Source organism: Bombina bombina, chromosome 9, assembly GCF_027579735.1.
Source record: "Bombina bombina isolate aBomBom1 chromosome 9, aBomBom1.pri, whole genome shotgun sequence".
Classification (NCBI taxonomy): Eukaryota; Metazoa; Chordata; class Amphibia; order Anura; family Bombinatoridae; genus Bombina; species Bombina bombina.
This window is the reverse complement of record NC_069507.1, coordinates 114,246,729-114,265,424: the sequence shown is the minus strand read 5'-3', so window position 1 is coordinate 114,265,424 and position 18,696 is coordinate 114,246,729. Positions and strand designations below refer to the sequence as shown.

General features: G+C 36.8%; 2 protein-coding genes across 2 annotated transcripts in view; one reads left to right on the top strand and one right to left on the bottom strand.

Moving 5' to 3' along the window:
* ANKRD1 (ankyrin repeat domain 1) overlaps positions 1-6,866 on the top strand; it is a 29,691-nt gene extending 22,825 nt beyond the window's left edge. Inside the window, exons 7-9 of the mRNA XM_053692320.1 lie at positions 1,045-1,143; positions 2,546-2,644; positions 4,365-6,866. Of these exons, the coding sequence (XP_053548295.1) occupies positions 1,045-1,143; positions 2,546-2,644; positions 4,365-4,475 (309 nt within the window). The 3' untranslated portion in view covers positions 4,476-6,866. The remainder of the gene's footprint in view (positions 1-1,044; positions 1,144-2,545; positions 2,645-4,364) is intronic.
* Positions 6,867-9,816: 2,950 nt separating this feature from the next.
* RPP30 (ribonuclease P/MRP subunit p30) overlaps positions 9,817-18,696 on the bottom strand; it is a 110,745-nt gene continuing 101,865 nt past the window's right edge. Inside the window, exon 12 of the mRNA XM_053692321.1 lies at positions 9,817-10,097. Within this exon, the coding sequence (XP_053548296.1) occupies positions 10,000-10,097 (98 nt within the window). The 3' untranslated portion in view covers positions 9,817-9,999. The remainder of the gene's footprint in view (positions 10,098-18,696) is intronic.

Sequence of the window (18,696 nt, the reverse complement as noted above, 5' to 3'; positions counted from 1 at the left end):
TCAAGGCCAAAAAAAACTTTCATGTTTCAGATAGGGCATGTCATTTTAAACAACTTTCCAATTCTTAGTTGAAAGCTAAACCTAGGAGGTTCATATGCTAATTTCTTGACGGCCGCCTCTAATCTAAATGCATTTTGATAGTTTTTCACCACTAGAGGGCATTAGTTCACGTGTTTCATATAGATAACATTGAGCTCATGCACGTGAATTTACCATGGAGACAGCTCTGATTGGCTAAAATGCAAGTCTGTCAAAAGAACTGAAATAAGGGGGCAGTCTGCTGAGGCTTAGATACAAGGCAATTACAGAGGTTAAACGTATTATTATAACTGTGTTGGTTATGCAAAACTGGGGAATTGGTAATTAAGGGATTATCTATCTTTTAAAACAACAAAAATTCTGGTGTTGACTGTCCCTTTTAACAATTTTGATAATTTATTGTCCCAAAATCGATCCAGTTGAGGGTTAACCTAAAAAATTCACTTACCTGGATCCAGCTGCCGGGCAGACAACAGCTACTAAGGTGTGACCGGTAATCCTCCCTGTCAGGGACCTGTAGTATAAAGAAAGAACAGAGTAACAAACCCTGGCTTTCTACAGAGGGGTAGCAAAAGTGTTAGAAATAAAGCAAAGACCACCTCGCCGCCTTCTAACTGCTAAAAGCCACCACTACTCTTACTAAAGAGATTGACATGGACACAGCTAGACCCCAATCCTTGCCTGCAGGGAAAAGTACCCACAAAAGGATTAACTATCTTCAGACACCGTCATCACACATCCTCCATTGACAGAGGCAAAGAGAATGACTGGGGATTATGGGTAAGGGAAGTTACACTTAACAGCTTTTGCTGGGGTGCTCTTTGCCTCCTCCTGCTGGCCAGGAGTTGAATATCCCACTAGTAATTGGAATGACATTGTGGACTCTCCATGCTATAGGAAAGAAAATAGGGTTTTTATCCCTTTAACAGTTACACTGCAACCCATTAATGTTCACAACTGTTTATGCATATCACTAGAGTCTTGATTATTTTACTTTTCTTTCAGTTACTTAGTACCCCACTACATGTTGCTGTTAGAACAGGACAATATGAATGTGCTGAGCATCTCATTGCCTGTGAAGCAGATTTAAATGCCAAAGATAGGGTAAGTACAAGAACTATGTGGTTTCTACTGCTCTTTAATAAAAAAAAAAAAAAAAAGATTTAGATTATTAAGTACATTACAATACAGGGATGTATCATTACATATTATCACATTCTGGTAAAACTAAGCGAACATCAAACGCTCTTCATAAGGATAAACAAATTATTCGTGTGCTTGGGTTACAAATCCCATCAAACCGGGTAAACCTCATACATTTCTAACATTCTTTTTTCCTTTCAAATATGAAGGACTGAAAATTACAATTGTGACCTACCCTTGTACAGAAATTTAAAACAATACAGAAAATGATTTCCCCATACAACGTTGTGGATTTACATGAGTCACACAAATATATTGCTAATGAGGGGAAATTAAAGGGCCTCTCTCAGACCCAAGTTAAAGGGACATTAAACGGCTGAGTATAACTAACATAGAATAGTTACTACTCACCATGCTATTGTTTTCCTCCTGTGCCTGCAGCTGTCTTCAAAGTCATTTTTATATTTTAACCTCTTACAATTATTAGGTAGTGAAGTTCTGCATCTTCACACTGGGCGCCGCCATCTTGGAGCTTGTATTTGTTATGTAACTTTTAAACTGTAAAAATGTGACACTTCTGCTCTCTGTTATGTGAGCTAAACTGAAGTGAAATGTACAGCTGTCAAAAATCCGGTAACATCATAGATGTGTGAAAGTGCACTGCTTCTATCACAGAATGCAATAATACGCGAGTTACAAAATGGCACCCAGTATAAAATGCAGAGCGTTACCAACTGGATTCTGTAATGAGTTTAAATAAGAGAGTGGCTTTAACCGGAGCTGTAGATATAAGAAGAAAAACAATAGCACGGTGAGTAGTAACCATACTACTGTAGTTGTACCAAGCTGTTTAAAGGGACATGAAACCCCAAACGTTTCTTTCATGATTCAGATAGAGCATTTATTTCTAAACAACTTTCCAATTTACCTCTATTGTCCATTTTGCTTCATTCTCTTGGTATCTGCTGTTGAAGGAGCAGCAATACACTACTGGGAGCTAGCTGAAAATAATGGTAAGCCAATAACAAGAGGCATTTATGTACAGCCACCAATCAACAACTAGCTTGCACCTTCTGAGCCTACCTAGGTATACTTTTAAACAAATGATACTAAGAGAACTAAGCAAATTATATAATAGAAGTAAATTGCAAAGTTGTTTAAAATTGTATGTTCTACTATCTAAATCATGAAGGGAAACAAATGGGGTTTCATGTCCCTTAAATCAATTTCTTTTTTTTTTATCATTGTGTTATTTTAATTTGGCACAATTACATTTTTACTGACTGTAGTATGTATGCGTTATTATTGGCTAAATTATCAATTATCAGTTCTGATTGTTTTCTTTTGTCATTTACCACTGTAGGAAGGAGATACTCCAATGCATGATGGGGTGAGATTAAATCGTTACAAAATGATGAGACTTCTGATCCTATATGGGGCTAACTTAAACATCAAAAATTGTGTAAGTTCACATTTGATTAAAACCTTTGTTTTACAGAATCCAAAATTGTATGTCTACTCAGAAAGGGAAGACTGGCTAAAATAATCAGCTTAGAATATAGCTAGATCTGAAAAACTACCTATCATCAAGTGCAAGATTTATCAATTTGCGAGCGGACAGGATTCACATGTTGTAAACCTGTCTGTATCTTATCGCAAATTATATGTCAAAAGTGTTCCCCATATTTATTGTTGCACAAGGAAAAACTTGTGCAATACCACCCCCTACCCTAATGTAACCAATTGCGTGAGAGCAGGGCTTGTCAATCACCCTGGTCAAATGTATCTGGGGTGATTTTCATCAGCCAACTCCAGTTTGGCAGAGTGGGTTTATGAAGCAGTGGTTTAAAAACTTTCCTGAAGTATATTAGTCTGATCCTGCTTAACAAGGTCAGTCCAGCCCCAAATTTTGAGGAAATTCTCCTCTGAACAAGGGAAACGCCAACCCCAGACGATCATTTTGGCCTCATCAGTGAGGTGCAGCACTCAACCTCTAGGTACATTGGGCAAAGAGTCCACTTTTGTTTTCCCTTATAACACTTAGGGAGACTTTCCCCAGGGTCATAATACAAATACATACAGAAAGAGAAACAAACCCAGGAACTGTATAATAGTGAAAAATATCCTACAGAAACGGGCACCAATTGTTTGCATAAAAACAATTTAGAAAAGTAGCCAATTAAAAATTAACGTTACAGAAAAACATGTTAGGCACAACTGATACCTAAGTAGCTATTACTCAACAGCTGATAGGGAAAACTCTCTCAGCTATTGGCTAAAGGGATATTATTAAAGTATGTTTTTTGCATGTAAAAACTAATTTAAAAGATGCTTGTTTTTTAATTTTAAAGTTTCAGTTCTACATGTCACTACTTTTTTGTTTACATGCTGATGTCCTTTTCCAATTGAGCTGTGGTAGGTTAAGGTTTCCTTACCAGCTAGGTATCAGCTGTGCACAAATGTTTTCTTCAAATCATTTTATACAGCTTCAACTTTGTTTGCAGTACGAATTTACATGATTAGTTGATGCTTCCAGGGCATACAAGGAAAAGTTTTAGTTTAAAGGGACAGTCTACCATAGAATTGTTATTGTTTTAAAAGATAGCTAATCCCTTCATTACCCATTCCCCAGTTTTGCATAACCAACACAGTTATATTAATGTACTTTTTACCTCTGTGATTACCTTGTATCTAGGAACCTTCTTCCAGCCCCCTGATCACATGACTGTGACTGTTTATTATCTATTGTCTTAAATTTAGCATTGTTTTGTGCTAAATCTTAAATAACCCCCTGTGCCTGAACACAGTGTTATCTATATGGCCCACGTGTACTTTCTGTCTCTTTGTGTTGAAAAGAGATTTAAAAAGCATGTGATAAGAGGCAGCCCTCAAAGGCTTAGAAATTAGCATATGAGCCTACCTATGTTTAGTTTAAACTAAGAATACCAAGAGAAAAAAGCAAATTTGATGATAAAAGTAAATTGGAAAGTTGATTAAAATTAAAAGTCCTATCTTAATAATGAAAGTTTAATTTATACTAGACTGTCCCTTTAATGCTACTTTTAACAGGGACAAGAAATAAAGTGCGTTTCTTTCAGCACTGAATTTATGTTAATAAAATTGCAATATATTTTAAAATATCCAGAATCTCTCACCTAATATATTTTATTTTTTATTAACAGGCAGGAAAGACGCCAATGGAACTTGTAATGCAGTGGCAAAATGGAGTTAAGGAGATATTCAGCAGTCTTCAAAACAACTCGTATAAGAGCTCTCACATAGCCAAATTTTGAATGAAGAACCAGTTTGATCTTAAACCCAAAGCAACTGAAAACAGAGGCATTTCCGCTTTTTATTTAATATTTATTTTGACTATTCCATATAATGTATTTAAAATGACTTAACTTATTGCACTTATTTATGGGTTTTTTCTTTCTAATATGTTTGTATTTATTTATTGAATATCTGTAAAACTTTGTAGCATTTTTTTGCTTTATACTAATTTCATGTTGGATATATTGCTACGTCTAACTTAAAATGAATTGTTGAAACAAGGCGTAAGGACTAGGTATATATTTATATTGGTCTTGTAAGTTGGTTTCTGGTGCAACTGAAACACTGAAATGAACTTTAAAGGGGTGTGCAATTAATATAACTAATATACAAGAAAGCCAGACTTGATTTTCCTGGCTGTATGTGATTTAAATTAAAACTACTGCCAAGGGCTCAGCTCACTGGAAAACAATGTAGGACTAAGCTTGTGCCTTATACTACAGACGTTATAAAGGAAGGAAAATGGGAACGTTTTAGATGTAAACAAAATAGTTTACAATGGATGTATCAAGGTATATGGATGAATTTACAGACGCTGTTATTCAATTAACTGTGATACAACTTTCTAGTGTTAGACTATGTTGGACCAAGTCTAAAAAGAGGGAAGTAGCTTCACTCTATATTGAAAGGGAACCTGTAAGATAATCCCTCTGCTCTTATGCATTGTAGTGGATTTTAATTGAGGTGTCTCAAGCAGCAAAGGTTTAGGGGTAATGACTCCCATACAGGATTGATGGAACAGAGTCTTAAAAGTAACGTGAGACCCCAACATTTTTGTTTCAGGAATCAATTTGAGGATACAGTTAACCCTGTGCGGCCTTTAGGATGTTCCATCCATCCTAACTGCACTGGGCTTTAGCGCCGTTAGGACGGCGTGGAATGTCCTAGCTGTTTGGCTGTACTGAAGCCATAGCGGCTTGGTAAATGGGATTGCGGGCTGGAGGGAGTGCCTAGCGTCATAGGAACTCCACCCTGACACCATCATTGAAATCACGTGATCGCATGAACGATCATGTGATTTTAGTTTGTTTACATCAGAACTTTGTTCTGATGTAGACAAGTCCCGGCGGGAAAGGGTTAAAAAAAACTTCCCAATTTACTTCTATAATCAAATTTACTTTGTTATCGTGGTATTCTTTGTTCATGAGAATACCTAGATATGTAGCGTTCACTTGTCTGGAGAACTTTATGGCAACAGCAAGAATGCTTTAGCGCATTAGATGGCAGCAGTGTTTGCACAATGTGTAACAATGTTAAAAGCTTATTTACAAAACTGTTGTCATATAGTGCATGCTCCTGAGACTGCCAACATGCTTTTCAACAAAGGATACAAAGATAAAGTAAATTTGATAATAAAAGCAAATAGGAAAATTGCTTTTTAATGGTATGCTCTATTTGAGCCATGAAAGAAAGACAAATTGGGTTTTAGGACTGTTTAAGGCTTTGTACTGAAATAGGAACTTTACACATTAGTAGGGTAAAAGTATGAATATAAGAACGGACAAGTGGAAGTAATGCAATGGCAAATAAGAAAGTTGAATTATGTGATGTCCTTTTTTACATTTCTATTGTATTTTCTGTACATTTTGTAATAAGTATATATTTATATGTAAACAAATGACAAAACTTAAATGACTTTCTATATCATTGTATATAAGAAGCGAAACTGACACTTAATGTTTTGATGTAAAATTACCATTTAAAGCTCTGTTAGAGTGGTATATTGTATCACGCTAGTCAAGAGTTTCTCTTACTGTAATTCACCTTGTGTCTCTGATGCTAAGAAGAGGAATGCTCAGGCAGCTTATTTGCATCATATTTCACATAGCTGAAAACTTGAGATGAGACTCTATACACTAGCAAAGAACTATCTATAGATATTTGCGTAATATTTAGATCAATTGAACATGCAGGATAAACAGCATAAAGCCGCTGATGACTTCCCTTTTGGTGTTCATAGATTGCCACCTAGTGGTCATTCATTTTTATGGCTTTTGTTTTCCTGAATATTAAACCTGCAGTACAATCATAGACTGCTAATACACAAGGGTAAAGCACTTTGATCATGTGATAAAACTAAAGATAGATATGCTAAGGAATATTTAGAAATACAAGTATATGCAAAAATGTGTAACTTCTACAACTGATATATGCAAGAAGGCTTAAAACATTTGACAAATTCGAAATGCAAGACATTGGTCAGAACAATTTATTTAAACAGTGGTATTTTACAGGTTTGTTTCTGCAGAAAATGTCTGTACACAAAAGATAACCATTGGTTAAAAACAAAAATGTTAATCCAATCTCAATAAATTGCATTTATTTTGTGTTAATAAAGGCAAATTTAGCTAGTTTTTTTTTTTTAATTTTGAATATTTTTTATTGGGTATGTTGATTTGACAATAGTACAACATGTATTCTAATTAACAAATGCACAATTCTTAACAATTATACATTCTATTATAACAGTGACCCATCATTTTCTAGGGTTAAGAAGGGAGATAGAGATAATAGTCAGGTAGGGGGTAGCATGGGGTAGGGGAAAAGGATATCCTATCTCACTCACAAAGTTTCAGGTTCATGCTATATCTACAATTGTGAATATATCTCTAGGCTTGATGAACTTAGACAAAACAGATTAATACATTCCAAGATACATTATACATGTTTCTAATCTTATCAGATCAATAAATACCACACTGTCAAACAATATTATAAAGCCTTTGTTCCCATAGAAATAAGATGTTAGTAATGTAGTCTTGTCTGCCTGTGTAGCAATAATGCATTTTTTCAAGTAAGATGTATGCTCTACTTCTGAGACCCATCGGGAAATAGTTGGTGTCTTATGTGTCTTCCATAATCTGGGAATCAGCCTCTTAGCACAAGTTAGCATTATAAGAAATATTTTTTTACGGTAGGCACATGGTATTCACGGAATGTGATTAAGGAGAATGATGCGTGGGTTAAGGGAAATATTTGTGCTTAGAGTGTGATTTAAGTTCTGTTCCACTTGTTGCCAGAAATCAACAAGAGTAGGACAGGACCACCAAATGTGGGTCATAGTGCCTTCCTCCCCACATCTCCTCCAACAACTGGATGAGGCGGCGGGGTAGATGGCTCGTAAGCGTTGAGGCGTTAAATACCATTTAGCTAGTTTTTATGTGCATTTTTTTTTATTAGGATTGTAACTATTAAGATATTCTCGCACCTGTTCAAAACAAATGCTGTGTGGTTGTTGAACAAAATAGTCTGCAATCAAAAATTTTCATGATGAGAAATTCACACTCTGACAGTACATCATGACTATTATAACACTTTCTATTCAGGTACAATAAAAATAATATAGCTGCAAGCAGCGATAGAGGTGGCCATGCGCATCAACTTTGCAATTGCATACAAGCAGCTAAGTCCCAATATAAAGCTTTATAGAAGTTTTTACAATTCTAACATTAGCAGTTGGAAAGAAAACACATTTTCGAAATGTTTGCATTTTTCAAGATGGCTGCCCCGCCATATGACCAATACATTCATCACGATCAGATGTAACTGTAGGTCACAAGATAATGTTTATAGCAAATTTCACAGCTTTAACATAAGCGGTTGCAAAGAAAACACATTCTCGAAATTTTCGCGTAAACCAATATGGCTGCCACTGTTTGTGACCAATTCCTTCAACATGAACAATTGTGATTCTAGGTCACAATATAAGGTTACTTAGCTAGTTTCACAGGTCTAAGATAAACGGTTGCAGAGAAAATAGATTTTCGAAATTTTAGCGCAAAACAAAATGGCTGCCTAATCATATGCTATACAGCCTCCATATTATCAATAGTTCTCACCATAGATGTCAATAAACATGGCAAAAACAAAGCATTTTTGTAAAACGGTTTTTGTTTTATTATTAATTTAATATATCGTTAAGCAATTTTGAACAATTCAAAATGGCTGCCAAACCACATGACGTATCAACTTCTCTTGAACAAATCTGAATGTTAGTCATAAGATAACTTTATAAACAAAATTTCAAGTCTGTCCTATAAGCGGTTTCGGAGAAGAAGATTTTTATAGTTTTTAAAAATGGCGCTTATGAAACAAAATGGCCGCCAAGCTATGCAATGTATGGCTTTCAAATTGCACATACTAATGCTCACTGTAGACCTCTACAATTTGCCAAAGTTTCATGAAAATTTGCAAATGTTTTATTTCACGAAGGCGACTGCGCAATGCAAATTTTAACTGCAATATTGTCTTTAAGGGTTATGACTATGTGTAATCATGTATAAAGTGCAAAATTACAAGCGGAAGGTTATGCTACAAAGAAATTAAGAGCCAATGGTTCTTTTCTGACGTCAAAATCTAGGTTTCATTGTAATTTAAAGGCAATGATACACAAACAAATTGATATGTTTCTATCATGACTTGCATAAAGAAAAGAACATTTTAATAGATCTTAAAAGGAACATGAAACCAACATTTTTTCACAATTCAGATAGAACATAACATTTTAAACAACTTTCCAAGTTACTTGTTTTTTTTAAAATATAACTTTCTTTGTTTCTTTGCTATCCTTTGTTGAAAAGCATACACAGGTAGGCTCAGAAGCTGGGAACTAGCTGCTGGTTGGTGGCTGCACATATGCCTCTTGTCAGTGGCTTACCAATGTGTTCAGCTAACTCCCAGTAGTGCAATGCTGCTCCGCCAATAAAGGATACCAAGAGAATGAAGCAAAATTGATAACAAAATTAAATTGGAAAGTTGTTTAGAAATTGCATGCTCTATCTGAATCATGAAAAACATTTTGGGTTTCATGTCCCTTTAAATAAGAGTCTGATCCTTTTGTGGAGTAAGAACTATTTTAAAAAAAAGCTATTAATCTCAAAAAAATTCTATTTGAAGCTGTTTATTTTGAAATATACAGGAAGTGCACAACTAGTATGTGGGATACAGGGCCGCCACTAGAAACTAAACCTGTGGTTGGGGCCCCTATACCATGCCACACACCCAAACAATGACACACACATCATCCCACACATGCACATCATGCCATTCACATACACCCTGCCTTGCACATATTATGCCACCCACACAGACTAAATTTCTGGTGTGGGTAGCAGGAGCAGTCAGAGGGGGGCCCATGAAGGCCAAAAAACAGGATGCCAGCACCCCGTCAGGACTTAGGCCCCACTGGCCCACCGGGCCTCTGACTGGAGGTCCCCCTTTCCCCCCTGATGATGGCCCTGGTGGGATAGGACCAGCTCACTGACAAAGCAGTATTGGTAAAAAAGGAAACGCTAACAAGCATAAGAACATAAAACGTTTATTTATCTAGGAAGGAATATCCGTTTTTGAAAAAGAAGAAAATAATTCAGCAAGTCTTTAAGAAAAAGAATACAGATATATTTACAATAACTCCCCCCCCCCCCAAAAAAAATCAAAAAAAAAATCACACACACACACAAAAAAAAAAAAAAAACCAGGCTCTGATTATTCCTTTTTGGCTTTTTTGCAAACTGGTTCACCTCCATCTTCAGATTGTGGCTTCTTCATGGTGTACACAATTCCAAAAGCAGTTTTCCTTGTTTCTATAATTAAAATCAAACAATTAAAAACTTTATTACCCAAAAGTATTAAATATTTTAAAGAACTAGCGTTAACACAGAAGATAAATAGAGAGAAAAATACTGCAAAGAAAATGTGTTCAAATACTGCACAAAATGATATCTGAAATTCTGGGTATGAAACAGAGGAAATAATGTTCAGTTTGTTCCCTTTTTGTCAACTTGTATATAAATGATCCTCAAAAAAATAGCCAACATAGTGAAGCACAATTACTAACTGTAAATACCCTTCCTTCCTCTAGTCATAGGTGCCACCGTGCTGAAATCTAGCTTTCGCTGTATTACAGCGCTAAGGTGTTTGCACATGTGCAGCAACTCATTTAGATACCTACAGTATAACCAAAATGGTGGCACCCATAATAAGAGGAAGCTGCATAAAATGTATTTAGTGTTCAATGTCCCTTTAAGGGCTGGTACACACACAAACACTTTACAGAGATGTAACCCAGCTCAGCTCTTAGTATTACAGCATGTTTGGTTCTCACAAAGGGAAACGTTCAAATCAGATCCTAGCAGACAACGGGCAAATTGCCCACACAATGCAACCAAATAAGCACATTGAATTAAAACACACAAATGGTGTTGATAAAGTTGAAAACTGGACTTTTGGACATGTTTGACAGTATTCAAAGTTGATTTGGTATAATTGAATTATCTTGCACATGTGCAATAAACTCCAAAATGGTTACATACACCATTTTAGATGTATATATCAATAGATGGTCTAGATTCATTAAACCCCTTCAGTACCGAGAATATTAAAGAAAAACTTGTTCAAACTACCAGGGAATTTTTAGCATTTTTGCTATCGCTTCATTTAAACAGAAATAAATAAGAGTCTTTTTTTATTTACCTATCAAAACTTTATATTTCTTTTAAGTAGACAACACAAGGTAATGATCTAAGCCCATTTTGGTATATTTCATGCCACCATTTCTCTGCCAAATGCAGTCATATCGGGCTATTACATATACGGCGCCGGCAGTTCATAAAGTGCCGTAAGTCAGATAAACTAGCGATGTCCAGAAATGAGCCAGTGACTTACGGCACTTTAGAAACTGCCGGCGCCTAAGAAAAGTAAAAAAAAAAAAGTCTAACACGGCTCCCAAAAATAAGCCTGACACGTAAAACCCCTATATCCGCCATCAAACCCACATTGGAACTAAAAAAATTATTAACCTTTAAACCGACAACCCCCCCCACAACGCAACATGCCTATTTAAACTATTAACCCCTAAATCCTCTATCAAACCCACACCGCAATAAACCTATTAAGTATTAACCCCTAAATCCGCCAACCCTAACAATGCAAACTACCTAATAAAACTATTAACCCCTAATCTGCCATTAACCCACAATGCAAACTACCTATTAAAGTATTAACCCCTAAACCGCCAAAGCCCACAACGCTAATTAAATTACTAAGCCCCCTAACCTAAAACCCCCTAAATGAACCCAAATTGCCTAAATTACAAATACTAAAGTAACTATTAAAATAAAAAAATCTAAACACTAGTTTAAAAATAAAAAAAAACTAAGTATAAATTAAAGGGACAGTCTAGTCAAAATTTAAATTCTGGTGTAGACTGTCCCTTTAAGCTACAATTACATAAAATAAAAAAATCTAATATTACATAAAATAAAAAACAAAATTATCAAAATTTCAAAAAAACATAATTTATGTAAGAACTTACCTGATAAATTAATTTCTTTCATATTAGCAAGAGTCCATGAGCTAGTGACGTATGGGATATACATTCCTACCAGGAGGGGCAAAGTTTCCCAAACCTTAAAATGCCTATAAATACACCCCTCACCACACCCACAATTCAGTTTAACGAATAGCCAAGAAGTGGGGTGATAAGAAAAAAGTGCGAAAGCATATAAAATAAGGAATTGGAATAATTGTGCTTTATACAAAAAAATCAAAACCACCACAAAAAAGGGCGGGCCTCATGGACTCTTGCTAATATGAAAGAAATGAATTTATCAGGTAAGTTCTTACATAAATTATGTTTTCTTTCATGTAATTAACAAGAGTCCATGAGCTAGTGACGTATGGGATAATGATTACCCAAGATGTGGATCTTTCCACACAAGAGTCACTAGAGAGGGAGGGATAAAATAAAGACAGCCAATTCCTGCTAAAAATAATCCACACCCAGAATAAAATTTTAATGAAAAAACATAAGCAGAAGAGTCAAACTGAAACCACTGCCTGAAGTACGTTTCTACCAAAAACTGCTTCAGAAGAAGAAAACACATCAAAATGGTAGAATTTAGTAAAAGTATGCAAAGAGGACCAAGTTGCTGTTTTGCAAATCTGATCAACCGAAGCTTCATTCTTAAACGCCCAGGAAGTAGAAACTGACCTAGTAGAATGAGCTGTAATCCTTTGAGGCGGAGTGTTACCCGACTCAACATAGGCATGATGAAATAAAGAATTCAACCAAGATGCCAAAGAAATGGCAGAAGCTTTCTGGTCTTTCTAGAACCGGAAAAGATGACAAATAGACTAGAAGTCTTTCGGAAAGACTTAGTAGCTTCAACATAATATTACAAAGCTCTAACAGCATCCAAAGAATGCAATGATTTCTCCTTAGAATTCATAGGATTAGGACATAATGAAGGAACCACGATTTCTCTACTAATGTTGTTAGAATTCACAACCTTAGGTAAAAAATTCAAAAGAAGTTCGCAGCACCGCCTTATCCTGATGCAAAATCAGAAAAGGAGACTCACAAAAAAGAGTAGATAATTCAGAGACTCTTCTGGCAGAAGAGATGGCCAAAAGAAACAAAACTTTCCAAGAAAGTAATATAACGACCAAAGAATGCATGGGTTCAAAAGGAGAAGCTTGAAGAGCCCCCAGAACCAAATTCAAACTCCAAAGAGGAGAAATTGACTTAATGACAGGTTTTATACGAACCAAAGCTTGTACAAAACAATGAATATCAGGAAGATTAGCAATCCTTCTGTGAAAAAGAACAGAAAGAGCAGAGATTTGTCTTTCAAGAAACTTGCGGACAAACCTTTATCTAAACCATCCTTAAAAAATATAAGTCTTCCAGACTCTATAATATATCTCTCTAGATACAGATTTACGAGCCTGTCACATAGTATCAATCACAGAGTCAGAGAAACCTCTTTGACCAAGAATCAAGCGTTCAAACTCCACACCTTAAAATGAAGGTTTTGAGATCCTGATGGAAAAAAGAACCTTGAGACAGAAAGACTGGTCTTAACGGAAGAGTCCACAGCTGGCAAGAGGCCATCCGGACAAGATCCGCATACCAAAACCTGTGAGGCCATGCTGGAGCTACCAGCAGGACAAAAGAGCATTCCTTTAGAATATTAGAGAATACCCTTGGAAGAAGAACTAGAGGCGGAAAGATATAGGCAGGATGACACTTGTAAAGAAGAGATAATGCATCCACTGCCTCCGCCCGAGGATCCCTGGATCCGGACAGATACCAGGGAAGTTTTTTGTTTAGATGAGAAGCCATCAGATCTATTTCTGAGAGTTCCCACATTTGAACAATCTGAGGAAATACCTCTGGGTGAAGACCATTCGCCCAGGTGCAACGTTTGGCGACTGAGATAATCCGCTTTCCAATTGTCCATACCTGGGATATGAACCGCAGAGATTAGACAGGAGCTGGATTCCGCCCAAACCAAAATTCGAGATACTTCTTTCATAGCCAGAGGACTGTGAGTCCCTCCTTGATGATTGATGTATGCCACAGTTGTGACATTGTCTATCTGAAAACAAATGAACAACTCTCTCTTCAGAAGAGGCCAAGACTGAAGAGCTCTGAAATTGCACGGAGTTCCAAAATATTGATCGCAAATCTCACCTCCTGAGATTCCCAAACCCCTTGTGCCGTCAGATACCCCCACACAGCTCCCCAACCTGTAAGACTTGCATCTGTTGAGATTATAGTCCAGGTCGGAAGAACAAAAAAGCCCCCTGAACTAAACGATGGTGATCTGCCCACCATGTCAGAGAGTGTCGTATAATCGGTTTAAAGATATTAATTGAGATATCTTTGAGTAATCCCTGCACCATTGGTTCAGCATACAGAGCTGAAGAGGTCGCATGTGAAAACGAGCAAAGGAGATCGCATCTGATGCGGCAGTCCTAAGACCTAAAATTTCCATGCATAAGGCTACCAAAGGGAATGATTGTGACTGAAGGTTTTGACAAGCTGATATCAATGTTAAACTTCTCTTGTCTGACAAGGACAGAGTCATAGACACTGAATCTATTCTAGAAACCTAAAAAGGTTACACTTGTCTGAGGAATCAATGAACTGATTGGTAAATTGATCCTCCAACCATGAACTTGAAGAAACAACACAAGTCGATTCGTATGAGATTCTTCGAAAATGAGAAGACTGAGCAAGTACCCAGATATTGTCCAATAAGGAAATACCAAAAAACCCTGTTCTCTGATTACAGACAGAAGGGCACCGAGAACCTTTGAAAAAAATTCTTGGAACTGAGGCTAGGCCAAACGGTAGAGCCACAAAACTGGTAATGCTTGTCTAAAAAGAGAATCTCAGACACAAAAAGTGATCTGGATGAATCGGAATATGTAGATACACATCCTGTAAATCTATTGTAGACATATAATGCCCTTGCTAAACAAAAGGCAGGACAGTCCTACAGTAACCATCTTGAATGTTGGTATCCTTACATAACGATTCAATATTGATAGATCCGGAACTGGTCTGAAGGAATTGACCTTCTTTGGTACAATGAAGAGATAAAATAAAACCCCAGCCCCTGTTCCAGAACTGGAACTGGCATAATTACTCCAGCCAACTCTAGATCTGAAACACATTTCAGAAATGCTGAGCCTTTGCTGTGTTAACTGGGACACGGGAAAGAAAAAAAATCTCTTAGCAGGAGGCTTTAACTGAAGCCAATTCTGTACCTTTCTGAAACAATGTTCTGAAACCAGAAATTGAGAACGGAATTGATCAAAAATTCTTTGAAGAAAACGTAATCTGCCCCATACCAGCTGAGCTGGAATAAGGTCCGCACCTTCATGGGTACTTAGGAGCTGGCTATAGGTTTTCTAAAAGGCTTGGATATATTCCAAACTGGAAATAGTTTCCAAACTGATACCGCTCCTGAGAATGAAGGATCAGGCTTTTGTTCCTTATTGTGAGGAAAGGAACGAAATGATTATTAGACCTAAATTTACCTTAGATTTTTTATCCTTTGGTAAAAAAGTTCCCTTCCTTCCAGAAACAGTTGAAATAATAAATTATTACCCTGGAAAGAAAGGGAAAGCAAAGTTGACTTAGAAGACATATCAGTATTCCAAGTTTAATCCATAAAGCTTTTCTAGCTAAAATAGCTAGAGACATATACCTGACATCAACTCTAATGATATCAAAAGATGGTATCACCAATAAAATTATTAGCATGTTATAGAATAATAATAATGCTATAAAATTATGATCTGTTACTTGTTGCGCTAAAGCTTCTAACCAAAAAGTTGAAGCTGCAGCAACATACGCTAAAAATATAGCAAGTCTAAGAAGATTACCTGAATTTAAGTAAGCTTTTCTTAGAAAGGATTCAATTTTCCTATCTAAAGGATCCTTAAGTGAATTACTATCTGCCGTAGGAATAGTAGCACATTTAGCAGGAGTAGAGACAGCCCCATAACCTTAGGGATTTTGTCCCAAAAAAACTCTAATCTGTCAGATGGCACAGGATATAATTGCTTAAACGTTTAGAAGGAGTAAAAGAATTACCCAAATTATTCCATTCCCTGGAAATTACTTCAGAAATAGCATCAGGGAGATTAAACACTTCTGGAATAACTACAGGAGATTTAAAAACCTTATTTAAACGTTTAGATTTAGAATCAAGAGGACCAGAATCCTCTATTTCTAATGCAATTAATACTTCTTTAAATAAAGAACGAATAAATTCCATCTTGAACAAATACAAAGATTTATCAGCATCAACCTCTGAGACAGAAACCTCTGAACCAGAAGAACCATTATCAGTATCAGAATGATGATGTTCATTTAAAAATTCATCTGAAAAAAGAGAAGTTTTAAAAGACTTTTATGTAAATTAGAAGGAGAAATAACAGACATAGCCTTCTTAATGGATTTAAAAAATAAAATCTCTTATGTTTATCAGGAACACTCTGAAAATTAGATGATGACGGAACAGCAACAGGTAATGTAACAGTACTAAAGGAAATTTTATCTGCATTAATAAGTTTGTCATGACATGCAATACAAACAACAGCTGGAGAAACAGATACCAAAAATTATAGCAGATACACTTAGCTTGGTAGCTCCAGCAGTAGAAAAGAATTTTTGCGCCAAAAAAGTCCGCGCCAAGAATGACGCAATAAAATGAAGCATTTTCAGCCCCCGCGAGCATAACAGCCCACAGGAAAAAAAGAGTCAAATTTTTGAAGGTAAGAAAAAATGAATAATTCAAATGCATTATCCCAAATATGAAACTGACTGTCTGAAAAATAAGGAAAGTTGAACATTCTGAGTCAAGGCAAATAAATGTTTGAATACATATATTTAGAACTTTATAAACAAAGTGCCCAACCATAGCTTAGAGTGTCACAGAAAATAAGATTTACTTACCCCAGGACACTCATCTACATGTTTGTAGAAAGCCAAACCAGTACTGAAACGAGAATCAGCAGAGGTAATGGTATATATAAGAGTATATCGTCGATCTGAAAAGGGAGGTAAGAGATGAATCTCTACGACCGATAACAGAGAACCTATGAAATAGACCCCGTAGAAGGAGATCACTGCATTCAAATAGGCAATACTCTCCTCACATCCCTCTGACATTCACTGCACGCTGAGAGGAAAACCGGGCTCCAACTTGCTGCGGAGCGCATATCAACGTAGAATCTAGCACAAACTTACTTCACCACCTCCATCGGAGGCAAAGTTTGTAAAACTGAATTGTGGGTGTGGTGAGGGGTGTATTTATAGGCATTTTAAAGTTTGGGAAACTTTGCCCCTCCTGGTAGGAATGTATATCCCATACGTCACTAGCTCATGGACTCTTGCTAATTACATGAAAGAAAACAGAATTTATGCTTACCTGATAAATTACTTTCTCTTGCGGTGTATCCAGTCCACGGATTCATCCTTACTTGTGGGATATTCTCATTCCCTACAGGAAGTGGCAAAGAGAGCACACAGCAAAGCTTTCCATATAGCTCCCCCTCTGGCTCTGCCCCCCCAGTCAATTGACCGACGGTTAGGAGAAAAAGGAGAAACCATAGGGTGCAGTGGTGACTGTAGTTTAATAATAAAATTTTAACCTGACTTAATTGCCAGGGCGGGCCGTGGACTGGATACGCCGCAAGAGAAAGTAATTTATCAGGTAAGCATAAATTCTGTTTTCTCTTGCAAGGTGTATCCAGTCCACGGATTCATCCTTACTTGTGGGATACCAATACCAAAGCTTTAGGACACGGATGAAGGGAGGGAACAAGACAGGTAACCTAAACGGAAGGCACCACTGCTTGCAAAACCTTTCTCCCAAAAATAGCCTCCGAAGAAGCAAAAGTATCGAATTTGTAAAATTTGGCAAAAGTATGCAGTGAAGACCAAGTCGCTGCCTTACAAATCTGTTCAACAGAAGCCTCGTTCTTGAAGGCCCAAGGGGAAGCCACAGCTCTGGTGGAATGAGCTGTAATTCGTTCAGGAGGCTGCTGTCCAGCAGTCTCATAAGCCAATCGGATGATGCTTTTCAACCAGAAGGAAAGAGAGGTATCCGTCGCTTTTTGACCTCTCCTCTTACCAGAATAGACAACAAACAAGGATGATGTTTGTCTGAAATCCTTAGTTGCTTGTAAATAGAATTTCAAAGCACGAACCACATCAAGATTGTGTAAAAGCCGTTCCTTCTTAGAAGTTGGATTAGGACACAGAGAAGGAACAATGATTTCCTGGTTAATGTTCTTATTAGAAACAACCTTAGAAAGAAAACCAGGTTTAGTACGTAAAACTACCTTATCTGCATGGAACACCAGATAGGGTGAATTACACTGCAAAGCAGACAATTCTGAAACTCTTCGAGCAGAAGATATAGCTACCAAAAACAAAACTTTCCAAGATAATAACTTAATATCGAACCCCTCGAAGAACTGAAAGAACTAAATTTAGACTCCATGGAGGAGCCACTGATTTATAGACAGGCTTGATTCTGACTGTGCAAACTCTTGAACATCTGGCACTCCTGCCAGACGCTTGTGTAAAAGGATAGACAGAGCTGATATCTGCCCCTTTAAGGAACTAGCTGATAAACCTTTCTCCAATCCTTCTTGGAGAAAAGACAAAATCCTTGGAATCCTAATCTTACTCCACGAGTAACCCTTGGATTCACACCAACAAAGATATTTCCGCTATATCTTATGGTAAATTTTCCTGGTGACAGGTTTTCTAGCTTGGATCAGAGTATCTATGACTGATTCAGAGAACCCACGCTTGGATAGAATTAAGCGTTCAATCTCCAGGCAGTCAGCTTCAGAGAAGCTAGATTTGGATGC